General features: G+C 42.7%; 2 protein-coding genes and 1 long non-coding RNA gene across 4 annotated transcripts in view; 1 reads left to right on the top strand and 2 right to left on the bottom strand.

Annotated features, from left to right (window-relative positions):
* Positions 1–112: 112 nt before the first annotated feature.
* On the bottom strand, positions 113–12,118 carry zc2hc1a (zinc finger, C2HC-type containing 1A). 2 transcript variants are annotated; one of them, XM_063207228.1, is made up of 10 exons: positions 12,057–12,118; positions 11,011–11,090; positions 10,554–10,670; positions 10,330–10,359; positions 8,648–8,789; positions 7,174–7,325; positions 6,394–6,496; positions 3,932–4,037; positions 2,640–2,747; positions 113–1,376 (listed from the first exon to the last, which is right to left on the bottom strand). In XM_063207228.1, exons 1-10 carry the CDS (start codon positions 12,070–12,072, stop codon positions 1,238–1,240), a joined length of 993 nt encoding a protein of 330 aa, XP_063063298.1. In that variant the 5' UTR covers positions 12,073–12,118; the 3' UTR covers positions 113–1,237. The 2 variants fall into 2 exon arrangements, with proteins under 2 accessions (XP_063063298.1, XP_063063299.1); XM_063207229.1 differs by lacking the exon at positions 10,330–10,359.
* A 4,236-nt stretch (positions 12,119–16,354) lies between these two features.
* LOC134455172 (uncharacterized) lies at positions 16,355–17,224 on the bottom strand. Its single transcript, XR_010036052.1, has 2 exons — positions 17,080–17,224; positions 16,355–16,751 (listed from the first exon to the last, which is right to left on the bottom strand). It is a non-coding gene; the product is annotated as an uncharacterized LOC134455172 (long non-coding RNA).
* Positions 17,225–21,898: 4,674 nt separating this feature from the next.
* gfod1 (glucose-fructose oxidoreductase domain containing 1) overlaps positions 21,899–27,756 on the top strand; it is a 60,269-nt gene continuing 54,411 nt past the window's right edge. Inside the window, exon 1 of the mRNA XM_063207227.1 lies at positions 21,899–22,677. Coding sequence (XP_063063297.1) covers positions 22,425–22,677 — 253 coding nt within the window. The 5' untranslated portion in view covers positions 21,899–22,424. The remainder of the gene's footprint in view (positions 22,678–27,756) is intronic.

Raw genomic sequence — 27,756 nt, 5'->3', positions numbered from 1 at the left:
ATGGTAGATGGTCCCACAACATATTAATGAATGTTTCGGAGTTTCGCACACATAGGTTAAGAAGTTGAAGTAATGTATGAAGTAAATAACACACAGTACCAGAAAACAAACATCACGTGGAAATGATTTATTCAGTGTGGTAACGCATTACTTAGTAAAATGTAGCGTTTCTCATTTGCTTATTGTCTTGAAAAGCCTGATGGTCGTATTTCAGAGGTCACACAAACTTACAAAGGTTACACTTTGGGTTTCGTGAGGTAATGTTACCTCTTTGGGTCAAGTTTTTCCACAAACAGCGTATTAGTGACAGATCATGCAGTCAGTTATCGTCTGACTGTTGTCTCAAAGTTGCAGATATAAGCAGCAGGTGTTCAGGGGAAAAAGCAAACATTTGTGTAAAGGGACACATTTTCCATCTTGTTTTCCTCTTTTTGATAGACAGCATTTCTGTGGAAATTTAAAATACTGATACAGTAAAAACGTACACAACTATCATCTAAACATAGCAAAAATAAAAGGTAAAAAAAGAACATATGTACAAAATGAAAATTAAAATGCTGCATATGAAATTGTCACTATTTGTTTTAAAAAACAGAATTGCAAAACAATGTCATAAATTATAACTTAAATGACCACAGACAGGTTCATACTGTGGTCCTGTCTCTTTGAAGAAAAAAAAAAAACTTGAGTTGCTACAGTAGGGAATACAACTGAATAAAATTCATTTTTTTAAAAAGGCCCCGTTCGTTAAAAAAAACATGTCTTAGAATCTTAGAATTTCTACACATGGGTCCAATCACAAAAAGAGAGGGAAAAAAAACCTTCCAATAATTTCATTTCATCAGTAGTCAATCAATCATATTGCACTCGATAGACTTTTAGCCATTTACACACGGGATAGGAGTGATTCAATCTGGGAGAAGTGGGAAGGGTGTATTTCAGACGCAGGATAGGGAGGAAGTGATCTGTCTAGTGTTTAGTGTCTGAATGAGAGCAGCGTGTCTACATGGGGGATTCTCAGCATCTTCTTTTGTCATCAGCTTCAGTATCACTGAGCTCATGTAGAGTGTGTGTGTGTGTGTGTGTGTGTGTGTGTGTGTGTGTGTGTGTGTGTGTGTGTGTGTGTGTGTGTGTGTGTGTGTGTGTGTGTGTGTGTGTGTGTGTGTGTGTGTACCCCATCCCATTGGCATTCTGTTCAGTGTGTGTGTGTGTGTGTGTGTGTGTGTGTTGGTTGGGGCTAGAGCCACATCCGCTTCACGCCGCATTCGCAGCAGAACTTGGCCGACTCCACTGGGAACTTGGTGCCACACTCATGGCAGAACTTGGTCTTCTGGCCCCCCGGGCCGTCCACCTCACCTGCAGAATTCACATCATCCCTGAGGTGGGAGAGAGAGAGAGAGAGAGAGAGAGAGAGAGAGAGAGAGAGAGAGAGAGAGAGAGAGAGAGAGAGAGAGACAGAGAGAGAGAGAGAGAGAGAGAGAGAGAGAGAGAGAGAGAGACAGAGACAATCAGACATAGAGAGCAAGAGTGACAAAGAGAGCGAGCGAGCGAGAGAGCGAGAGAGAGAAAACACATTAAGGCCATCTCAGAGGTAATTCGGCTTTCAGGACAATAAAGTCACGTCACTGCATTAAGTTTGTTTATAAAGTACAAGACTGAAAATTGTAAATCAGCAAATCATATTACATCATATTCACAGCCACAGGGGCTGGTCTGCAGCCTTTCTTTAATATTTGTATACAGCCCATACAGAGATGGTGCTCCCAGGCCCCTAACTGGTAGCATATCAGAATTCACAAATAGTAGACTTTTTGTTGTATTTCTGGAGAGACACCATTTTAAGCAGGGGCTTATGGCCTTGTGACCGCTCTGCTTCCAGCTGAGTGGCATTAAATAGAGCAGAACAAAAACAGACAAACAAGCAAGCAAACGCAAACACAAACTCAATGGCATACAGTATGTAGCAATGTTTACACAGATAGCTTCTTACCTGATCCAAATATGGAGTTTACATGGCCATTACATAAATTATACACAAGATCTTTAAAACATAAATTGCTGTGTGTAGGTACAGTAGAAGGTTACGGATGGATGGACTTAATGCTAGCTGGCCGGTCAAAGGATTGCAGCAGCAAAAACAAATCGCGCCACCCCCTCCAATCTGATTACATGCCTAATCTGTTCACACAGTTTTATTCCGCCTGAGGTGTTCATTTGAGCCTTTCTATTGGTTTTGACAAGTTTAGTCTAATCGGACTAAACTTGTCTGCACATATAGCTTTTGTCTGCTCCGTTTTCATCACTTTATCACGTCAGCAAAAGGCACAAATACAGACAAAGTCTGCCATTCGTTTTCCAAAAAAGGTGCGAGTACAGGAGCTGCACTCATAGATCTTACATTCTAATAATCCCTTAAACAAACCAATTGCTGATGCATTACATGCATTGAATGCTATTTGTTCATATGTCTCTTTCAGTTATAATTAAACAGTAAGGTCTGAACAAAACCTTTCACATCATCTCATGCCCTCCTTTAAGCAATAACCAGTAGGGGAAATAGTGATTTCAATAGAAAACGTGCATTTTACCAATACAAAAAAAAAGAATATTAGTAATATTCCTATAAGATGTAAATATACCTCATATTATTATATTCTGAATTGAAGGGTTTCCTGTTCTTCATGGCTATTCCAGATGGTGAACTCCTGACAAGACCTGCTGATCCACTACTCTTGGGCTTCATCATCCTGGAGGGGAACAGAACAACAACAACATGCACATCTGGATCATCTGGACCAGCACACTCCTCTACTGAAAAGAGACAATCCTGATATCAGAGAAACGTTGCTGAAAGTTTAGTTTAGTTTAGTTTAGTTTGTGTGTGTGTGTGTGTGTGTGTGTGTGTGTGTGTGTGTCTGCAAAATGCAATGTAATGTAATGTAATGAAATGAATCTCAGGTAGTGAAAAGAGGGCGAGAGAGAGAGAGCTCAATTGCCATCTTTTTAAGTTAAAGGAACAATCCAGTCCACCATGTTTCCATAGTGAACCATCTTTTTCTCTGATCTGAGACGAGTTCATGCAAGCAACGCCACACTCCAGACTGACTGTAGGCACACAGAAAGACCAGAAAAGTAGGCATGAACTTGCCATTATGTCCATGGGTTAAATACTCATACTTCATACAGTACATCTCTATCTATTTAACTATCACTTCTTGATATATGCAAGTTTTGTATGGCAATTTCTGTATTCTCGCTTTCCAGAGAAAAGTTTGAACATCTTCAGACACTTTCATTCTGTCACTTTTGCTTGTACTCCAAATCTAGTCAATCTCTCAAGGTTCTATCAGGTTTTCCACATTCTTTCAAATTATTGAGCCGTCAGCCTAGAATTTCACAATACACTGCTGAGTCAATTGTACAAACTGGCCTACAGCTCATAAAAGTGACAAATCCACAGCAGTATCTGCAGCAGTACACAGCTGTGGTTTTATGTTTTCCTTTTGAACATCAAAGAAAAAGAGTTGAAAACAAGTCTCCTAAGGAGCTACACCCTTGAAACCATGATGTCATCTTGGAAACATCCCTCCGCTCCAATCCACTCACTGCTCAAACTGCCCAGTCTGTGCTGTGCAATTACTTGGCAAACAGTGCTGCAGCAAGCCATCACTGAGCCATGGAAACAGTAGAAATCTATCTATGTATTTGGTGCCATTTACAGAGGCTGGGGTTGTGTAGCTACAGGCCTTTACAGTTGACACTGATAACCATGATCTTACACAAACAGCCATTGCTGTGCTTTACAATTAGTTACAGTGAACAGTTGTCCACACCCTGGTGTCAACATTTCCACTCCGGTTATGTCATCATATCCGCTCTCAGATACAATCGCGCGCGCACACACACACACACACACACACACACACCTTACCCAGAGGGGGGGCTGGACAGTCCCGTACCGCCTGATCGCACTTGCCCGTAGCCAGGCCCCACAGTCCTCAGTGACCCTGCAGAAGCTGCTTTAGTTGCCGGGATGCCTGAACAAGCACACACCAACACGTCAACTACAGAACAACTCATTTACAAACAACTCTTCACCATTTTGAAGTGTTTTTTGCATGGATAGCTGTTTTTAGCTAGTTTTTTGATAGTGATAGATGCATGGCCTACATACTGTACGTTTTTTTTAATAAATAAATGCTCTCCAAGTTTTGTTTGCTCTGTCAGTATAAATGCATAGAATCCAATCATTCATTACAATGCCAATGGTCCAAAGTACAAGATCAAATGTGACAAAAATCGAAAAAATGTGGCCCTAGCATGTCTCTAATGGTAGGGCACTGGGCTGCTACACCGGCGACCCGGGTTCGATTCCGGCCTGGGTCCTTTGCCGACCCTCTCCCCAAAAATGTTTCCCGTCTCTTTCCAGGGTATCTGCACATTTTTGCTCACCCAATTTAATGCTTTTTAATACCATTTTTAATACCTCCAACAAGAAAATCAATGCCACTACACGGGGTGTGTGCATGTGCACGTTACATGGTATAGTTGTTATTACATTGCTATAATGCAATGCAATACACATATACAATAAAAGTATTATTATGACTATTGTGCTAGTAGTGAAGCCTAATGTGAACACATGTAAGCAGCAGCAAGGAAGAATTGATCTAGAAGCCTATAGAGACCAAGCTTGTCGAATTGCATACAAGCAGGAATTAAGTTAATGGGGGGGCCTAATGTTTCTCCCTCAGCCTCGCACATGCTTTAATTAGCCTACGAAATAAAACTGAGCATGCATTCACGCTGCTCTCTGTTATTTCATTCTCACTGCCAGCTCCCTTGTCACTTTCTGTGGCAGACATTTGTCATGACTTGTTAAAGAGGTTTCTGAATGATGTGGGAGTTTTCATGACTGTGCAGAATCTGCCCCTCCCTTAGAATAATGTATAGTTATTTCAAATCAAAGTAGCCTGCATCTGTGTTAAAATTACAGTTGATCTGGCTGCTGCCCAGGAGGGCCCAAGCTCCAGTAGTCTTTATTGTTGTTCTTAATTTAACCAAAGACATGCAAACACAACAAAAAGAGCGAGGTGACACACACTAGTTGAAACACCATTAGGCCTAACCCATTTCTTTTAAATTCCTTCAAAACTGAAACCATTTCAAAATTGAGCATGTTTGAAAGTTTGATGACATTTAATCAAATACCTTCAATTGTAAAAAATAAAATAAAATGGGCAACAATTGACCATTCATAATGGATAAATAGTTGAGTGCACATTAGCCTACAATGAGTAGAGGCTATAACACCTGTGGTTTAAAAAGGGTTAAAAAGGAACGGCTCTGGGCTACTCCTCCTTTTCCCCCCAAGCTTCATAATAGAGACGGTGGCATCTAGCAAGAGGCGTTCTACTTTCAGTTTAGCATCAAGTCCTTCTTCGGAGCGGCGAGAGCAAGAAGCAGCAGCAGCTTCATGTGAATACCACAAGCATTTCACCGCTGACACGCGACTAAAATATAAGCTACCGATGCACACGCCACGCGGTTACCGATTTGGACATCCTCGCATATCTCATTGCATCATTTAGACTCGTAAACACCGATTTATTACATTTTACACACATTTCCACCGCTTGCAACTTCACTACTCGGGCACACTCCCGATTGCGTTACCCCTTGACAGCATCAAATAAAAGTAAACACAATGATACGAAGCTCGGAGACTTTGAAGTAGAATATTGCACGATTTAACTGCTAATCTAAATTGCAATCATGGCATTCATGAAATTACATGCGTTAGCAAACGCTACACTCAAACTCACGCTTTCGACGAGTAAAGTTTCGACGGTACCACAGAAATACAAATATCCACGCGGCATTTTGGTTGATGAAATTTAAAGTCTCAACTCTTAAACTGCGGTCAAGTCAGCCACCACACGCACTGTGGTCGATGGAATTTACTTGGTCAGCCATCGTCATCAACCAGTAGGGGGATCCAGACGAGGGGGTCTGCTACCTGGCCGCCTGTCATTTACTGTCGAGTGCCTTGTTTCCTACCCCAGGCATGTTCCGACTCGGAGCGCTTGTTGCCGTCTGTCTTAGTGATGGAAAACTGTTTTTACGTAATTTAACTGTCCAAATATCTATATATTAGGCTACTAAATTGTGTCCGGGTGAAATTTAATGCCGATCCTTTGAAAATTAATGCCACACCTCGAAATTTAATGATTTTTAAAGCCTTAAATTGCAAGTTCTGTATTTAATGCTTTTTAATGCTTTTTAATGTCCCGCGGGGACCCTGTCTTTCTACTGTCCTATAATAAAGTCTAAAAAGAACAAAAAAAACAACATAAAAAACATAAAAAATAACATAAAAAACCTTGAATGTACCTGTGCCTGATGTTGGCCCAGACATGGATCGCTGTGGTAGCCGGGAGTTGGCAGGCAAGGTGGACGCTGTGGAGTTGGCCTTCTTAATGGCAGGAGGCTTGTACTGGAAACGGGAAACAGAAATACACAATTCAACAAATTTCAAGAAATTCACTATTAAACAGAAGCGTGGAAGTACATCAAAAAATGTAGAGACCGTCACATTGTTTATACTTAAAACTACATTATAGCAGAGAGAATTGAAGAAGCAAGCAATATCTTCTTTTTTTGAGAGGACTTTTCCAAGTGTCCACTTTAATCCTGTTGATTGTAAGATCAAAAGCCACATTCTGAACATGCCTGTTAATAACATTAGAAACAGTGGCAGTCGGCCATAGTCTTGTCAGTGTTTGAGAAGCCATTTGTGAGTCCCCGCCCACACAGTGAGGAGCAGTTTGATTCAGGAGACGTAATGCTGAGAGCAGAGTTGTGCGAAGCAGAAATAGAAGTACTCTTACAGATGTAATTACAATACCATTGGGACGATATTACATGGTTTCACCCTTGTAATATCATACTACTAGTGTAATTACATTTGTAAAAATACTACTTCTACTTCATACAACTCTAGCTGAGAGTAAAAGCAGAGAGATCAGGGGTGCATTTCTCGAAACCATAGTTATGTTAGCAACTTGGGTAGTTCCCAATGGCAAATTGCATTGCAAACAACAAAGTAGCTAACGTGGTTAGCAACTATGGTTTCGAGAAATGCTCCCCAGGTTGGCCGGTTGGCACACTGACCTGGCCGCGAGCCGGAGTCTTGGCCTTGGCATCCCCGCCCGGGAGCTTTGCCTTATTGGAGATCCTGGCGGCCTGCTCTTTGCAGAATTTAATGTGTCGCTCCGCCGCGTTCTCGCCGAACCGCCTCTGGCAGTACGGGCACTGGATGTAGTCTGGCAGAACAAACGTTGCAAAAAAGACAAAGTGCAAGTTTGGTTATAATTCTGATGCAGCCCAAAACAAGATTCCTTCCAGGAATTACAGTAATACTTTGTAACACTGAACAAATTTGTATCACTTACTCCCGTTCCAATGCATGACGTGGACCGTTTGTCTTCCTGCAATGCTCTTATCTTTACAACTGGTTGCAAAGATGTAACTATTGCATTTTGTCAGGGCTGGGTTATGCTGGGATATCCAACAGCATGGAACACGATTCAGCCAATTCACAATTCAGAAACCAGCCAATCAGTTGCAGACTATGCATGGCACCATTTGCGCCATTTCCATTAGTACGAGACCAGAGCACTTTGCACTTACAGCTGTATCTATATGTAGCTATATGGAGATGCCATAGCCTGCATAAAGATGCTCACTCTTAAGTCTCTTTGGACACGTGCCTGCCAAGTGAAGCTTCATGAAAAACTGTGGTATATCAATCATGGCCCTAGTGTCCATAATATGTTTATCTGACATTAATTATCACCACATCTTTATACTCTGTGATCTAATAATAAAAAAACATTGTTGGTTTCACCCTTTGAACACTATGTGCCATTACACATTTAATCCTACAGTTATTTTGTTAGAGTGAATACACCCCAGTGATGCAATCCCACACTGCAGCTTTGTAACTATTCCAAATAGTTAAGTCTGACAGCATGCATTTAAATAAGCCTTAAATGCTTAAATGCTCTGTTTTGAAACAAAAACAGAACATCTACTGTAGTTTAAAAGACAGTGCAAAGTGCTCACATTTACAATAATTATGGCACAAAATAAATAAGTGGCCATCATGGGGTGCAGCTTGATGAGAGCAGCTTGATGTCCTATTGGCTAAGATTGGATATCAATTAGCCAGGCCGCGCCCTCCTAGTGACGCAACACCTTCAGCGTTGCTTCTAGTCAGGCCAGGAGCAATACAAATATCGTTTCTGAGCTCCAGAAAAATCGGGAACTCCTCCCACTTTGTCAGGAAGCAAATAACCAGTGGCAAACCAACGGAGGAAGGTCAACCATGCCGCTTGGGAAATGTTCATTGTTATGCTCTTGGTCAGACCAAGACTCGAAGAGATTTGAAAGTTGATGAAATTGATAGACTGGCTAGATATCAATGTCAGCAGTGTTTGTGCACACAATGCACATCAAAAGAAAAAGTGTCATCGGTTTATCTATAGGCCGCACTAAATGAGGGGGCAGGCAGGCCACCTGTGGTCCCCGGGCCTCCAGTTGCCCATCCCTGTTTTAAGTGTATGGCAGAGATGGTCTGGGTTACCTGGGTCATAGGACGGAGGGGGAGGAGGAGGCAGAGGACCCCCCTCCTTCATCACCTGGGTGATGCCCTTGGCCGCTCGGATTGTAGCGATGAACTCTTCATGCTTCCTGCGCCAGTTGGACTGTTTCTTGGGCGGCTCCGGCTATGCAAACAGAAAACATGCGCGCATGCGCACACACACACACACACACACACACACACACACACACACACACACACAATGACATAGACCCAGACGTACACACACACACATGCACACAAACATGCAAAAGATGATGCAAACATAACAGACATACAAAAGATGACAATAAAATGCAATGCACACACATTTACGTAACTGAACACTTTATGTAACATTAACTGTGTTAAGCAGGACTCTACTAAAGGGCACGAGACAAATTAATTATTGCAACTGGACAAAATGCTAATTGACACACAGAAAGGTCACCGAGCAACTAATGTGGGTCATTTAAGAACATACGATAAAAAAAAAAAGATAAGAGAGTGTCCTATCCTAAGATACTCTCTACGTATACTCCTCCCAGGAAAAAAATGGAAAAAATATATAGAGTGAAAAAAATCCCTGTTGAGATGGACACCAAGTGACAGATATAGTTCAGACGTCACTGTTGACCACCCCCTACGTCATACAGCCACGTTGTTCATGACCTCAAATTAGCCCTCTCCATTTCCCCTGTCTTCTCCACCTTTAAAGACAATACATCCTTGGCTTAAGCCAGGCCAAACAATGCTGTGCTGCAATTCCACCATAAAAAAGAGGGACACTGGTTGGCAAGGGAGTTTTAAATGACTTGACAGACACTGCTACAATTGCCCACAATTAAAACTTCAACTAGCAATTCTTCAGGTCATTGCTGGCACGTTCAGTGTTTGTGGCAAACCTACAGAGCTAGAGAGTACGTTGTGTTTAAAAAGAGTGGAGCAATGTCGGATTTCCTGCCTTGATTCAGACAACAGAACCTGCCAAGAACCAAGCAGCAGCCCAAATATGTCAACTCAAAAGCTAATCTTTTTAAATAATTTAAATTTACTGATTCCTGAATTAAATGGCTACTTTTCTTACTACAATCCATTTGCCTTGCATAACCTATATTAACTCTCAACAAATATTTGGTATGCAGATAAGGGGTCATAATTTTTAATTTTACATTACTGGAGTTTTTGAAACCATAACAGACAGCCTAGCCTAATGATTTACTACACAGCACATCACAGAGCAGCAAGGAAGTCTAAGTCCTAAAGGTTGAAGAGTTCAGACTACTAGGCTACCAGACAATCAAAGCAAGATAAACTTGGCATCCATGCACTCAAAACATTACCTCCTTAAAAATGCCACAAAACGGTTCTGTCAGGAGGAGGTGTAAGTTAGATTAGTTACAGATGCTGGTTGGCTAGAGACTTTTGTGAAGATCATCTTTTGTGTAAAAAAAAAACAAACTATTAAACTAAACTATAATAGTAAACTATTTCAAACTGATCAAACAGTACCCGGCATGCAAAGGAGACACAGCCAGATAATTTAGAGATGATCTGTATGTTACTTGCTCTTACAAGCTTACCAAGCGTTGGCTTAAGTGGGCCATACTTTCAGTTAGGTTTCACTCCAATGTCATACTCACACATTTACACAATATGAAGTCAATGTCAAAAATCCCACTTACTTTATTAGACTTGCTGGCTGCACTTTGTGACTGAAATATAATCAAAAGGTCGTTTAGGGGGATAACAGAACAACAAAATAACATTGATAGTGGAACCGTACCGGCATTGAGATGGACAGGGATGCCTTGCTTTTAAGCAGTTGTTTTCGGGGTGTGGCTTTTGTAGTTTGTGTTTATTTTTGTTTGTTTGTTTAGGCTAAGTGGGCCTTTTATTGTTTGTTTACCTTGGGTTTGATGGGCTTTAAAGTGGAAATCTCAGTTCCCTCTGCCCTCTGTCTGCTCGAGTCAAAGACTTTCCTCCTCTTGGCTGCAGACTTCTGACAAATGGTCATATGCTTCTTCTGCAATGGGAACAGGTCACAGGAGGACAGGTTAAACACAGTCACAGGCTGGGCAGAGTCAAGCCTGTGTTTACATTGTAGTGTTGGTGTTGTTGGTTGCTAGGTGCCGCAACAGGGGTAGTAGACAACTCCACCCCGACATATTGGTAATGCTACACAACAGCTGCTGAAGAGAACTGTGGCATGTTTAGGCTTGAGGTACACGCGGATTGATATCATGAGAGAGAGAGAGAGAGAGAGAGAGAGAGAGAGAGAGAGAGAGAGAGAGAGAGAGAGATAAACTGGCGGACACCTAGCGGAATACCCATAGTACAATGAAATGTTACATAGTAATGCTTACAAGTTTTGAGGAGAAAAAGGTCCTGCCACATATGCTGCAGGGTAGAAGCTGCTCATCATTTGGTGGGGCATATTCTGGGTCTGTGGGATAGAAATTAAGCTAAGATACAAAGACCACTTCCAGGGTTAACAGGAGGGCCCACTGTTATACAAGTCAGTGGGAGGGCCACTTGGTGATAATGTGGCAATGTGCATATTTCAAAATATAAGTTGGATTACAAACACTTTGTCATCATTCGAGACAGTGAGACTTTTTAAGTTATAATGTCATAAAAAAAAGTATTCTAGGACCCAGTGTCAAAAGCATGCAACAAATCCATCAACCATACAGCACAACAATGGTTAATTCATTTGGTAGTGGGTCATCATCATTCAGAAGTAACTTACTCTACTGCTATCATAATAAACATTAGCATGCAGATCAATTATCCTGCAGGCTAACGCTAATGCAGACGATATCAAAGGAGAAAAGGCCACATTTTGCCCTTACAGCGCCAAAACCAGTAGTTTAGAGACGGTTGAGAAAAGTGCATTTATATAACTTCAGCCAACCACTTGAAGTTAATTAATCCAAGCATGCATGCGGTGGCCGTTACCTACTAAGAACCAGCTAGGATGTCTGGGAGGGTAATGTTACAGTAACGTTACACACCTTGACTTGGCTATGTAACTTAGCCACTGCTGCTAGCTAGCATGCGACTCAAATATATTAAAACGCTACATGGTTGCTGCGTTTACTAGTTCGTTTCTTATTGATTTCTACCAGTCCTGGAGTGCTGGATAGGCTGGAAAGTCTATCGAACGGCTTCTTTACGACAATATCGGATCCGATGATAACACAAAAATCAGAAGGAGGTGGTGGTGGTGGTGGTCATGGTCCCCTCCCTTGACATCAGCATATTAAAAACAAACATTTACGACACCCACAAACTCATGGCATTTCAATATGTCCCACTGTTGTACAAACTAAATAAAACTATAAGCTGAGAGACACAAGTGACCATCTTAAAATATCCAGTCTATTTTCTTAAATAAGAGCCAGCTCACCGTCAAACTCCTCCATCTCTGCTCCTGGCGTACAGCGCCCCGATGATGCTGTGGCAACTGGATTGTCCTAGAAGCCGCTTCACATTCCAATATCCTGAAATGCCATTGGTTCTTCTGTCTCTGGCCAAAACCAAGACGTGCTTTCTATGCGGGCGGTGTGAGCATAGACGTGAGAGGGTGTGTGTGTGTAGGCCCTACTAACCAGTGTTGGGGGTAACACCGCATTACGAAAGTAATTAATTACTGTAATGCATTACTTTTTGCTGTAATGCACTAGGCTAATGTAAGGCATTACAGGGCAAAAATCTGTAATATTTACTTAGTTACATTGCTAAATAGGCTAACACAAGCTACAAATGCATTAGGCTACAATGACCTGTATTCAGTGTGATGGGTCAGAAAAGCTATTCCTGAACCTGGTAGTTTTTCGTCTACATGCTGCCAAAAACACCTCCTGGATGGGAGGTGAAAACGTCACCACCCATGAGCTTGATTTACACTAATAAATGGCCAGATCCATATTTAGGCCTACAGTTCTTTTGGCAAAAGTAACTTAGTAATGCAAAAGTAGTGTAATGCCTTAGGCCTACATTTTAAATATAGTAGGCTATTGTAGTGTAAGGGATTATTTTGAAAAGACAGTAACATGTAATCAATACATTACAGTTTTTGAGTAACTTTCCCAACACTGTGGCTATGTCTCAAATCACGCACTTGTGTCAGTGCAGTACACTGACAGTCAGTGTGCACACAGTGCACTGAGGTCTTTAGTGCACAGTGTCATGGGAAAATTTGATTACTATGGACTGTGCCCTCGCTGGAAGTGACGGCTGAGCATGACATTAGCTCGCCAAAATATGAGTTGGCTACTGTTTACAATGCACAGCGTCTGGTGCTTGTATTTTCATGTCCTTCACACCAAAGGAGAACAATCACACATACAATACTTTGGATGGCATGTAAAGGTTGGTGTCCCATCAACATTACTTACAGAATGGAGGAGACTGTTGACCAAACTCTTCTACTGAACTGAATGCCACATTTCCTCCCTGTCATTGTCAACATGGCCGCCGTTTAGTGCATGCAGTGTCCATCATTCAAGCACTGCATTTTTCCGCCATTGTTAGGGGATTATCCTGGCACTTTCAGTGCACTGGCTCAACTGAAATTTTCAGCGTGAGCGCCCTAGGCACTGAAAAACAGTGCCCGAAGTGCACAAGTGCGTGATTTGAGACCCAGCCACTGTGTAAAACATGATGTAGGCCTAATGGTACAATAGTGATGCCAAAAGTAATGTCTGTAAAAGAAAAGAAAAGAAAAGAAAAGAAAAAAAAACTAAAGAAAACAAAACAAAAGAAAATATCTACATGGATTTCCATTAGATTTTATCTTCGAAGATTATCACAAAGATCCCCAGCTGATGCCAACATATTGCTGCATGTGTTTTCCCATGGGTGCACTTTGAAACAATCAGCATGTGTTTCAGCTCCTCTCACCAAGCCAGCAATTTCCTGGTTAAATAAACACCAAGACAAGAGTAGGCTATTTTGCCAGGGCTCTGAGAACAATGCCCTAGCCTACATCTGCAAAGAGGTCATGGGTGTGTTATGGTGACTTTTTTGTACTGGGTCATTGCCCCTGTGGTCTTCAGTTGTGCAAAAAAACGTTTTAGTAACAAAGACATGTGAAACAAATATGATTTTTAAGCACAAAAACTTTTCAACTGCATATATGTAGGATTAGATATGGCGCATAAAGCTATTATTATATGAAGCTCAGGCAATCTGAGCATCAAATAGGCTTAACATGGCCAGTGCCAGAGACGACTATAGCACCAAGTTTCACAGGCATTTTGAAAATGCTAAATTTGTAAATAGACTGAATTCGAACAACTGTATTTTAGCAGTAAGTGGCAGGTGTAGTGTGCTGTGTGGTAGTAGGAGGACTAATCCCTAGGCCGACAGTCAGTGGTGTAGTCAAGGGGTTCCCAAACTTTACCATGACAAGGCCCCCCATATAACGTTAAATTCCAGCCAAGGCCCCCCTTACATGGGACGTGCTATACTATTTTTTCAGCGCCCCCTTTCATGACCATATGCGTGTGTCAGTGTCCCATTGGGATATATAAAATAATGTGTAGCATGTAATAATGTTAGTTGCAACAGATTATCACACAGTTTTTAACTAAGGGGAATATTGTTTAACTGATTGTGGTTTATTTTGGTGCACATTAATTCATTAATTATTTATTTTGATGTGCTATACTTTTTCTGTCAACCTTCGGCAGCCCCCCTAGCATCCCTTCGCGGCCCCCCCAGGGGTCCCCGGCCCCCACTTTGAAAACCTCTACGTAGAACGCAGGCAGTATACCCACCAGAAAAGATCAGGGATTTCGGTATACCCGCCACAAAAAAGTAGACTACACTACTGCCTACAGTATAGGCCAATGTGTGAAGAATGTTTATGTCAAAGAACTACAATCAATGTGGTGCTTCAATTTCATTGGTTGTAGCTTCATCCAGTAGCATAAAGGTGCGTTTGATAGATGGTAGTTAAACCCCACGGGAATTGTGTACTTGGTCAGATCAAACTTCTATGAACTTTGCTGTTGCAATAGCCAGTCTCATGACTCATGACCATCAGAGAAAATACAGCTCTAAAAAAAAAAAACCCAAAACATTATGCCACAACAAAACATTCCTGGATTACTCTATTTATAGGTTGTTAGGGTAACAAACATTGTGGGTTTATTCTATTCAGATGTTTGTAAAACATTTCCTTTCTTCTTGAAAAAAATAATGAAAGTGTCTAAACAAAGGGAGAGTTCATAAATCAATATTTGGTGTAATGATAATTATGAGTTTTTTGCAAGCTCATAGGGCAGGGTAAGTGGTTTGGGCGCTTCTAGCCCAAAGGTTGCCAGTTTGACTCCGGACCTGTCAGATTGGTGGGAATAGTAATTGACCAATGCTCTCCCCCATTCTCCTCCATCACTGAGGTACTCCTGCCGCAATGCTCCCTTTCGGGCTCCCTTTCACGGGTGAGGCATAAATGCAATTTCATTGTATGCAGTGTGCACTTGTGTGCTGTGGAGTGCTGTGTCACAATGACAATGGAAGTAGGAGATTCCCAGTTGGGCTTTCGCCTTCACGTCACATTCATATAATCATATGAGCATATAAGGTGACAGATTCCACTGGAAGTGGGTGTGGCATTGCTGTGTACATGCTATGGAACGATATTAACCACTTTGGGCAGAGCTATATGATATAAACTTACTGTCACCAAAATTGTAATGACCATGTCTTAATCTGGCTCTCGGTAATGTCATAGCAATGTTGTTATGATGTAGTTGAGTATTTTTTGGCAAAGAGTGAATGGGCCCGTCGATGGGTCCATCTGCAGAGGCTACAGAGTTTACTACCTTGCAGAGTGTCTGCCGTAGCTCGTATGGTGCTAGACATATGTGACCCACCACCACAAAACCAGGCATAAGTCTCTGGATATCAAAAATGAGTTATCTATGTGGATTGATAGAGCAGAACCCAAGGTTTATTATGGTGAAAAAATTATGTTTCTATCATAAGTAGAACCAAAGTTACGGAAATTTTACTTTTGGAGTTTGGACATATTTCGCGAAACGCCTTTTCGAGAAATCGGCCGTCAAAGTTTTGGACTATTTTATAGGTATAAAGTCCTTAGCAACGCATATTAATTATCATCCGATTGACATGAAATTTTCACAGATGATTAATGACACTATGACGGACATGTCACAGAAGTTTTGTTTAAATCAAAGAACTTTAACCTATTATTTAAACGGAAACTGACTTTTCCATCCAAATGGAATTTCGGGGAAATCATCCACCTGAAATATGATCATCTTATATCACCAATTCATGCTCTCATACTGTATTTGTCTTCATGTTATGCCTTAAAGAAAGTGAAAGCCCAACTGGGAAACTCCTACTACCTTTGTCATTGTGACACAGCACTCCACAGCACACAAGTGCACACTGCGCACAATGAAATTGCATTTATGCCTCAAAAGGGGGCAGCCCCCAATGGCGCCCCAAAGGGAGCAGTGCGGCAGGACGGAACCATACTCAGGGTACCTTAGTCTTGGAGGATTATGGGGAGAGCACTGCTTAATTACTCCCACACCAACCTGGCGGGTCACGAGTCGAACCGGCAACCTTTGGGATACAGTCTGATGCCCTAACCGCTTACCCATGACTGCCCTACCGCTTACCAATGGCAACCCTAAAAGAACTAAAAAAGACAATTTAACTTGCATATTCAAATTCAAATGTGCTTTATTGGCATGCTTGGAAGTATCAATGCTGCCAAAGCTTAAAAAAACACAACATACAGTGCATCAAGGACATGAACATTTAGGTCAATATAGCATTAAATTAAATGCATTTAGCATAAACACATACACACATGCACACGCATGCACGCGCGCGCGCGCGCGCGCACACACACACACACACACACACACACACACACACACACACACACATTACTCACGTATTCTCTTGTGTACTTGCCACATATTTACAGATTTAAAAGTTCATCTCCACGCCCACAACCTGTCTATGGGCACTCTCAGAGTCAGTGTAAGATTCAGATATGCGTCGCTTTCTTCAAGTCTCCACTCTTGTTGGTGCTTGATGGTCCAATAGTTCTTCTCTATGAAAAATAACAAAAATAATGAATTGACAGAAAAAAAGTTTTCAAAACAAAAATAGTTATACCCTAAGACAGCTACATTTTTTTCTCTTTTCCAGCTCAACTGAAATTAATTATTTAAATATAAATCGATATAGCTCATTATATGGAGTAGAATTTTAACAATCGCCGCCCATTGTAAATCAAGATATTAACCTTAAAAGCATTGAAATATGACAGCTGCAGCATAAACATGAAATTCATTAAAAGAATGGCTACCAGCCAACTATGACACCCATATTACAAATAGGTTAGATGACCACAATATTTAAAAGAGAATGTTAATTACCTGTCCCAAGAAGAACATCTTTGTAGCTTTGGTTGACCTTGGTGGCAGTGTGAACTGAAGGCAGGGGCTGCAGATCATCACGTTTAAATCCAGGGACATGTCCAGTGAGCACTAGGGCATTTTGTGAACCTTGTTGTTGGATGAATGTCACCTCTCCTTTGATGTTGTCTAGCTGAAGGGATCTCTTTCTCCCTCCTGTCCTGTCCCATTGGAGTGCCATTTCAGTAAGCCTGTTAGTCTTTCCTTGCTGATGCTGGAATAAAATAATAGGAATAGTATGTAAAAAATACCATTCCAGTTAACTACAGGTAGAATAGTTGCATATACTCTCAGTATTATTTTAAGTTTAGCCCATTTCAAAACGAGGAGTATGTAATCACTAAAGGCATGCACTGAGACGTTTTTCTAGAGCTCCACTATACCCACACATACATGTCATGCAGATGAAATCCGGAGGGTTAAAACGTAAAAATCAAGAAACAGAAAGTGTCCTCTGCTATGTAACTAAGTTGCACACTAACTTACCAAAGATTATTGGTCTTTTCATAGCCAGAATTGGGAGATACGTCCGCGGTAAAAATCGCATTGGTCTTCTCCACTGCTGAATCTGTTCCCAGTTCGTGCACTCGATCGTCTTTTTCATCATCAAAGGCATCCCAGTCATCATCAGACTCCCAGTCGCCTTTGTCCTTGTCATTGTTGTCCAAAAATGAGGAGTAAATACGGCTATTTACGAGACGAAACATTAATCAAACTTGCAATAACACTGACCATGCTTGGTTTGTTGCGGATGTAAGTGAGAGAACTGCGCATGCCCGTAGAGCACGCGGTGGGCGTTTGACCAATCACGGAGCTTGATCTTGACAGGCATAGCAACAAGAGGGTTTGGTTTACTCTTTTGATTGGCTATTTTAAAAGAACTACAAAATAATATCGCCATTTGACCTACGTGATTGGACAGGGCATTTCATTAGCTTTCTCCTCGTACCAAACACTTGGATGATCCGCAACAGATCGGAGGTTGTTTCGGTCGGGGAAAAGTGGCCCATTTCGGCTTTCTCTTTGCTCAGTGAAGCCTGAACTTTTGATCACGCTGACATAATTGACATAATAAACATCTTTATTGACCGAATTTGAATGTAATGACCATGGAAATTGAAAATATAAGTGTTAAGGCACCGTTTTCTTCCAAGATGTCAAAACACATAGAAAATCGCTTCCCTGACTAAATTTGGCTGTAGCTCTGAACGCGGCTGCGCGACTTATGCCTGGTTTCGTGGTGGGGGGTCACATATTATAAGAACAGCACATGAACAGTACATGTTACAATGTCTTTCATGCATCTGCAGCTCTGCACCACTTCCAAATTTAGCACCTTAATGTATGACGTTCCATCCATTAATTGAATTCCAACCAATGATTACATACAGGTCGGAGATTCCAACACAAATGCGATAAAATAGCAATAAAAAGGATTTGAGTGCTCCACCTCTAGCCGAGTCTTTCTGAAGCGGACCAGCTTGTTTTCAACTGTCTACCATCCTGGCGGGCTTTCCAAAAATAAGTAGTAGACCTCATTAAAGGTGCACTGTGTAGGATGGTGGTCAGAGTTGGTATTGCTTCTATGCTGATCATTGAAACTGTGCTGCCTATTGCTAAATTTGATCTTTTCATGAATGTTTACTAAATAATAGTCTCCAACAAATGGACAGGATGCTCAATTGCTCCATGCTATTTTTGAAGAGGGCGGTGTTTACTTCAACTGTTGTTAAATTGTGAACCAGTAGATGGCACTATTGGCACTGACTGGGGTGAGAGAGAGGAGCTGCAGAATTGTGAATAACAGTCAGAGAAACAGAAAGGTTGTGTAAATCCATGCTCTGCAAATAAAGGACAACCTTTAATCACAACAGAATACACACCATTAAAAGGACAAACAATAACAGAGAGAGATTACATTACTTACCTTACTTAGAGTATACATTAGGTACACTATACATTGAGGGCATTGTATTTCACAGGGTATACACTGCACATTGCATGTCATGGTGACATCTCATTGTGAGTCAGTTCAAGTTGTACTGTCTGCAAACCAAATGATTTTTTAGTAACACAATGTGGCCTTAATCTAGTCCACATGTTAGCCACTAATCATAATAAGAACCCAAAAAACTCTTGATTTTCTTAACACTAGACACTTACACTTACACCATGGCTGTAACTACCATAGAGGACACAGAGGTCATGTACTGTGTATTTATTTTTTCAGAAATGTAAAATGTATCTATGATGAAAATCGATCTATGATCAATTCATCCTTATTGATCAATGATCAATAAGGATGAATTCCGTCATTATATGGCACCCTATATTTCCATTTATTTACCTCAAACACAGCCCATATTGATATATTGATATATTGAAATGAGTTGAAATATTCCAACTATTATCAGAATATTAGCCTCACAACAGTCAGTGCACGAGTCATGGATACACATTGCAAGGTAAGTGTTCTCATCAAACACTCTGGTGCGCATCCTCTGGGCAGTGAGGAATGAAAGCCAACTGAAGAGTTTGACTGAAGAAATGAACAGTATGCTGTACAGTATTTGACCCTGATATTTGAAAATGTCTGGTTACGGCCCTGACACACACAGTCATTAGGTATGTATTACTGACTAATAGTGACCACACTAGTAAACCTTTCTAAAGTTGGGTCTTTCTGATTAGAGCACCACATCCCTTTTGTGTCAGGAAATGGGGCAGCCGCGGCCTAATGGCTGGGGACGTCATATGGAATTGAGATCAGAGGGTTGCAGGTTCGAATCTCACTTTTAACTCTACCTACCCCTCCATCCATGGCTTGCTCTTGAGCAAGGCACTCAATCCCACATTGCTCCAAAATATCTGTAGATGCTTTGGATTTAAAATGATTCAAGATTCCAGATTCAAGATTTTTATTTGAAGAAAGAAAGCCCATTGGGAAACTCCAACTCCCATTGTCATTGTGACACAGCACTCCACAGCACACAAGTGAACACTGCACACAACAAAATTGCATTTATGCCTCACCCGTGCAAGGGGGCAGCCCTCAGTGGCGCCCCATGGGGAGCAGTGCAGTGGGACGGTACCATGCTCAGGGTACCTCAGTCATGGAGGAGGATGGGGGAGAGCACTGGTTGATTACTCGCCCCACCAACCTGGCGGGTTGGGAGTCGAACCGGCAACCTCTCGGATGCAAGTCTGACGCCCTAACCGCTCACCCATGACTGCCCTTGTCCTTGCCCTGCCATTTGTCACTGTGTAGGATAATAAATACTACTACTACTACTAATAATAAAAATAAAATATGAAAAGAAGGTCAAGAAAATTTATTGGAAAAGAAATTACAGCTAAATGTAGTGTAATGTAAAATAAAGCTGCTGTGTTGACTGAATGAATAGTGAAAGGTGACATTGCCTGCACTCATTGACTCATTCCCAGGAATTTGTGGGAGCTTGCTCGTCATGCTCGGGAATTCAAATTCTCCCTTTTTGTTCCATCCAGAATTAAAACAGGTGTCTGAGAGAGCTTTGATTAGCTGATTCATCCGTTGAATATTTCCATTTTTATCAGACATGTTATGGAATAGCAGTTAGGGTTCACTCAAATGCTGAAATGAATATCAGGTACCGCACACACACTTCCAGGGCTCAGTGCTTTTGAGACATCTTGGGATTTACACGTATATGGAAGACAATAAAAGCATGTAGACTGCAGGCGAATGTGGATTGGCACAGGACTAAATCCTGCCGCGCCAATCGTACCTCTTAAATGCAAAGCTAGACAGGCATGCAAAGGGCATATGTGTATCAAATGAAATGTCACATTCCACAAATTTCACAAATATGTGTGACATGTCTGATTTTGCTGTATTTGTTCTGTGTGTGTAAAGTTTGCAAAATCTAAAGAAAACAATGTGTGAATGAACTACACAGGTCAGACCAGGGTTAGGATCGAAGTGAGGAGTCAATTATTAATATTTATTGGCCCGTTGGCCTTAGCCAGGTAAACAGGGCAGATAGTCAGGGGGCCTTTGCAGTGAACCGCAGTCGACAACAATCCCAGAGTGGCCCTGACTTCATCTCAAATAGTATCACTCATGTCTTTCACAAATATCTGTCTCTATTACAATGTATGACAGGTTATATTTTGAAGCCTATTTGGGATGGGGGAAATGGGGGTAGCCTACTAATACTATCACATTAATACACAATGGTGTGTAAAACCTCTCACATGTTCAGAACACATACCCTTTAGTTGTACACATCCTAAGTGGGACTGCAGTGCTTCACAGATACAACATCAACTGCAGTGTTGGTTGGATGGCGTTTGACCCCACTGTGGCCTATCAGCAGTCAATCTGACCTTTGACCTTTTGGTCACATTGCCAATGTGGCACCACTAGCACACAGAACAAATAAAGTGAGTGACTAATGGAGGTATAGGTTAATACTTCTACGACAACATGAGGCTTTATATTTCAGCAAACCTTAAAGTAATGTAAATAAGTAATATATATCCATAAATAAAAACAACATACTACAAAGAAATTGAATTTGTATAGTGTATTAACGACAATAGAATTTGAGCACAAACAGGGATTACGAATATTATGAAGTCATAACATAAGCTTCATAAATGTCCTTTGTGTGCACATTCCAGAATTGCATGTGCTCACTGACATTAGGTTCCAGACACGAGAGGGTTAAAAACGGGGAGGGCTGGACGGCGAGAGTGACGTATAGCGCGCACAGAGCACGGCACAACGGGGCTGCACCATCAATAACAAGTAGCATTTTACATCGGATCTACCCCGGCTCTTTGCTAAGAAAACCATGGACCCGCTAAGGTTAGTTTTAGCGGATGGATACCAATTTTAAGTATTCTTAAAATGGACAGATTTGTTGGATTCTTGGTGGTGGTTTATTGAAAGAAGCGGGCTAACGGCAGCGAGGGAGCGACGTGTATTGTACAGAGAGCACCACAGGCTGCGTTGCATAGCTTAGAAGAAACTGTGATGAGATGGTGCATCGGCTTTAGCGATATTAGAAGGCTCTAAATTTCAACAGTGTATTTTAGGGGGTGGGTGGTGCCTAGGCCGATTCCCATGACGAGGTTAGCCGATCGGGTACGATGCGAGACAGCGGGTCGTTTTGCGCAGGTGGATGGCCACCTGATGTGAGACAGCCGCTGTCCTTTTCTGCGCGTTTTTGCCGCGTTGTTACTGCACTACGAGGCTGCGATGGTAGTAGCGCCGAAGCCCGGAGTTATTAAGCTGTGAAGACGGCATTCAAAGGCGAGCCATGCTGCCCGGGGTCGGTGTGTTCGGCACCAGCCTGACCGCGAGGGTGATCATCCCCCTGCTGAAAAATGAGGGCTTCTCGGTGAAAGCTCTGTGGGGCCGCACGCAAGAGGAAGCTGAGGAGCTAGCCAAGGAGATGGATGTGCCCTTTTACACCAACCGGATTGACGACGTGCTACTGCACCAGGATGTGGATTTGGTTTGCATCAACCTCCCACCACCGCTAACTAGGCAGATCGCTGTCAAAACACTGGGTAAGTTGATTTTGGGTGCCTGTCTGTGAGTCGCTGCCTGTCATAGCATACATCGACATTCTTCACATACGTGTGAGATAAGCTAGCTCTTTAATCCTTCTGTCTCTACCTGCTAGATTTATGGAGGATAACTCTGGTTGTTTTTGTCTTTAATATGTACCTTGCTCTCAGTCCATGATGCTGAACTGTGCCCAAATTGGACTGCATCATTTCTGGGCACGTCTCACGTCCCATTTGCACAATAGACCGATCCAGTTCCTCTGGTTTAACGTGTAGTTCATGACTGACAACTCTACGTCACTCTGCACATCGATATCAATGATGATTAGTTGTGAGTCTTTTTAGATTGCCTTTCTTTCTTCTGTGTGTCTGCGGCAGGTCTGCCATTATTGCTTATCATTTGTTCCAAAATCAGACGTGTGTGTTTTCAGAGCACCACACCCACTTTCAACACCTCAGTAATGCAGGTCGGCACGGGTTTGCCCTGTAGCCTTAATAGCTTACGCAGGTAACAGCCTGAGCCTTGCTGTCAGATTCTCAGATATGTAGGCCTACGCACAGACAGTGCTTTGGCACAGCAATAGCCTGCGTGATGCCATTAAAGTCATCCTCCTGTTATTACTGCGCGCTGTCTTTTCAGTGATGTGCCTGTGTCCCAGGCAGCTTGCTTGAGCCAGCTGTGTGTCACTGTTATCAAGTATCTCATGACTGGGCTGAAATCCACCTTCCTCCCCTCCTTCCAAACATACTTGCCCTGTGACTGAGCCACTGTGTGTGAATCGCAGTCCAACCTCTTGACTTCTTGAGTCAACACTACAGTGTGTTTGGGCGGCCTCAGATCAGCTCGCATCACTGGAAAGGCAAGCAGACACAGGGCCGGCCAGCCAGGCAGGCAGGCTGACGCAAGGGCTGGGATCCAGTGACCGACGACGGGTTGAAAATAGCCGTGGGAGCCCAGGTCTGATTCATATCCACAACGTGTGATCTTGTCCCATGACCCCAAAAATAACCAGAGAGGGAGAGAGAGCGGGCCGACTGAGCCAGGCCAGCGCATGGTGCCAGCAGCAGTAGCAGCAACAGCAGCAACACGGCGGGTGGATCATCATGATACCCTCTCTGGTGGCTGCAGGTTGTTTTGCACTTACGTAAGAGGCCAGGATGGCTTCAGTGACAGGACGGTGAAATGAGTAGGGGCGTGTGTATGTGTGTGTGTGTGTGTGTGTGTGTGTGTGTGTGTGTGTGTGTGTGTGTGTGTGTGTGTGTGTGTGTCTGTGTGTCATGCTGTGAGTTGTTACAACACTCAGTGTGCCAAACTGTGTGTCATCCTCAGCTAGAATGCTGGCCTGTAGTGTAGATAACCAGTGCAGCTCTGTGTCATTTCTCCTCCCCTCCCCAACCCCATCTCCACCCCACCTCATCCCCTGCTCTGGCTCTGCACTGTGCTGTGCTGCGCTGTGGACAGTGGCGGCGTTGGGATTGATTCATTACTGTTTAATGACACCCCCAGCAGACAGCCTCCTGAGGTGGGATTGCATAATTCCGGTGACCTTCAGCATACACTGGCTGCCTGTCATGCCACAGCTGGCTGCAGAATAAATAGGTTTTAAAGCCCTGTTTTAAAGCTCTGTGTTTATCTTGTTAAAGACAGAGAGGCCGAGAGTGAGCGCACCCTTATCAATAGTTTAGAGGGGGTGGCCTAGAGGGTATCAGATGAAGGGTGTTTCACAGAACCAGTTGTTGAAAGTGCTGGAGATAAATACTCGGTGAGCAGCAACTCATTGACAGGGTTTTTGCAGGTAATACTTTGGTAGGAGGAGCACTTTGATCTAGATTAAATGCGCTGCACTTTACTGAGAAGGATTAATACTATCCGCAGGCAGCCATGCAGTAAGCAGGCCTGGAAGTCAGTTTTATGGAGGTATGGAGTCTGTGATCAGTCCTCTTACTATTCACTACCCTACACCATATAAACAGTGCTTTTAGTGTTCAAACCTGTTGATGCAGTATTTGTGTGTGAATGTAAACAAATGAAAAGGGCCTTTAGGACAGATATACGGCGCATATTTACTTACTATATCAATATAATATAATATCAAACTGACTATAGCTCCAGGCATGTCACGAACGGTACGGTACTTGAACGTTGCCTGAACTGTGCCAGCCAGCCAGGTCGTGTATTTACATGCTGGGGACATTTTTATGTGCCGGGGCCCATGGTGATTGTTCCTGATGATTGATTGGATGCATGTGCATCTGGATAGCTTGCTGACATCTGGTGTGAAGTAGTAGTCCTGGCCAGAGCAGTGATGGATCACCTCCCTGGAGAAGACAGCTGGAGCTGGGCTAGCTAGTCTGCTAGTCTGCCCTGGTTGCAGGTGGTGGACACATCGTTTGTTGGTGTTCAGTATAGCCTACATCCAGGGTATTCCCCCCGAGGACTTTAGCAGCTAAGGCGGCCACCTTAACAACAAATGCTTACCACCCTGAAAGTCCCCTGAAAAGATGAAGTTTTTGTATTGCAAATGCAAATGGGGTGGGGGGTGGGTCACACCACATTCCCTATTAAATGGCACAACATAGCCTTTCCAGTAAGATAAGTCACAAATGTATGACACTGGCTAACCCCATTAACCACTTTGTTCAACAAATGTTTTGTAGGAAACGCTTGCATCATCAGATCATGAATGCAATGTACTGTATATGCAGTGTTGTGTTTTTGGGAAGGGTGCACATATTAATGTAGTAAATTTACTAATGTTATTCGAAGGCAGTACACAGCTCGTGTGTTCATCACGTATCCAGCATATCCAGGTGCGCCTGAGACCTGCCCTGCCTTGCAAGCAGTATATGAACTAGCCAAGCCATGGCCCCCTAGTGACGCAACACCTTCAGCGTTGCAACTAGTCCGGTCAAGAGCAATGCAGGTACTTTCTGAGTTCCCAAAAAAAATAGGGAACTCCTCACACTTTGTTGGGAAGCAAACAGCCATTAGCAAACCAAGGGAGGCGGGTCAACCATGCCGTTTGGGAAATGTTAATTGTTATGCTCTTGGTCAGACCAAGTCTTGAAGAGATTTGAAAGTCGATGATAATCAGGCTATATATGAACGTGCCTTTCAACATTTCAACAAGGGCGCCAAATGAACACCAGTGACCAGACACTAGTCATGAAGTAGGCCAGGTGAAGCCTGAGGCGCTTGTATTTTATGTTGAGGCTAGTTTGCTTCAGATGTGGAGGGCAGCAGGATAAAAGTCATGGTAGCCGTAAATCTGCCTCCCAACAACACTGGATAAGAAACAAGTTTGTTGGATTAGCCTTGGATCCCTCAAAACGCCCACCACACACCAGCATTGTGTTATAGACAATGTGTGAGCTGTCATTTTATTGTCAACAGACACCTGTGCCAGATCCGCAGTGCTGTTGGGTTTGTTATGAAGATGTTTTGGCTGTTGTGGTCTCAGTTATTATGTCTGCAGGTGATGGGTATCGGCAAACAAAGGGTGTGATGTGAGACGTGTGATGCGAGAGAGTATTGCATGTTGTAACAGACACGTACACTTCTTACACACTCACACACACACACACACGCACGCACACGCGTGCACTCTCACACACACAGTCACATACAAACACACGTGTCATGTTTCTTGTTCTCATTTCGTGTCTCCTCCACTGCTTCCCTCTCTCTCTCTCTGCTTTGGCTAGCCATCACGATGTAGGCCTAACTTAGATGTTTTTAGCTTTGTTTATTCACTACCATTAGCTATAGCAGCATCATAGGGAAGTTAACCATATTGTCCATGTAGGCTACATATTTTTAAAACACTGTTAAGCGGAGCTCCATGTTTTTTTGTATACCACGTATGGACAAAGACCTTTTAGGTATTCTTTAAGTTTGAAAGCCACACCCGCTTCTCACATATCTTTTCTTAAGTGCTGACATCTCAACCCTATTTCCCACAGCAAGGTCCACATATAGAAAGCATGCACTATTTCATAAAATATGCCTGCTAATGCTATGTGCTTGTACAGTACGTGTTGTAGGCAGGCACAGGAATATTTTAATATATTTTTCTGTCCTAAATGCTGTGTTTTTGTTCAGTAAGGATGTCGTTCAGGCAGGCCCAGGAATATTTGGTGACTGACTGTTTGTGCTTCCCGAAAGTATGCATTGATTTGAAAACATGCTTTACATAGGTTATTTTGTCTTCTCCCTAAATGCTGTGTGCTTGTCAAGTAGGCAGACCCAAGAATGTTTGGTGAGAGTATCCCTCTCAAAAGATGGGGAGGAAATGCATTGATTACCGGTACTAACATGCTTGTCTCTTCTAAATACTGTTTGAGATGCACACACAGCAGGCGAGAGACCAGGAATATTTGGTGGCTGACCATGAGAGTGTACCCCTCAACAGATCGTGAGAGAATGCATTGATTACTAATATGCTTGTCTCTCCTAAATGCTGTTTGCAGTGCTCACAGTAGGCAGGCCCAGGAATATTTGGTTGCTGACTGTGCCTGTGCTTCTCGAAAGACGGGTAGGGAATGCAAATCTACTTCCCCCTGTGCCGTGCTGCTCTGCGCTGCGTTGGGTGTGGGATGATCCTTATCTGTGGCGATGCTGCCGTGTTTGCCTTGTGCTGCCCGTCGATAAGGCCTAATCAGAGGAGCCCACAGGAAAAAGAATGCAGACTTGGAAAGCAGCACAATGTCAATACATAAACCACGCCATGCCATGCAGAGAGGGATAGGGAGAGGGAGAGGGAGAGGGAGAGGGAGAGGGATAGGGAGAGGGAGAGGGAGAGGGAGAGGGAGAGGGGGATAGATGGGCGGATGTATCGAAAGAGAGAGAATGTTATAGAGAGGGATACATGGAGAGGGTGAGGGAGAGAGAGGAAAAAAATATTTACGGGGGAAAATATTTATGGGGGAAATATTTACATTGATCTCCTATCCAGAGGGTCATGTCCCCTCTCTTGGACCCGGGGGTTTTTGGTACGAGTGCACAATTGAGCAGAAAATATTACTGAACCAAAAAAACCTGATGTTTCTCAAGACTGCAGGGGAAAGCAGCAGTGATTC

The sequence above is a fragment of the Engraulis encrasicolus genome, chromosome 9 (assembly GCF_034702125.1).
Source record: "Engraulis encrasicolus isolate BLACKSEA-1 chromosome 9, IST_EnEncr_1.0, whole genome shotgun sequence".
In the NCBI taxonomy this organism is placed as follows: domain Eukaryota; kingdom Metazoa; phylum Chordata; class Actinopteri; order Clupeiformes; family Engraulidae; genus Engraulis; species Engraulis encrasicolus.
Note: the sequence above shows the minus strand (reverse complement) of the source record. Positions and strands in the feature narration are given on the sequence as shown.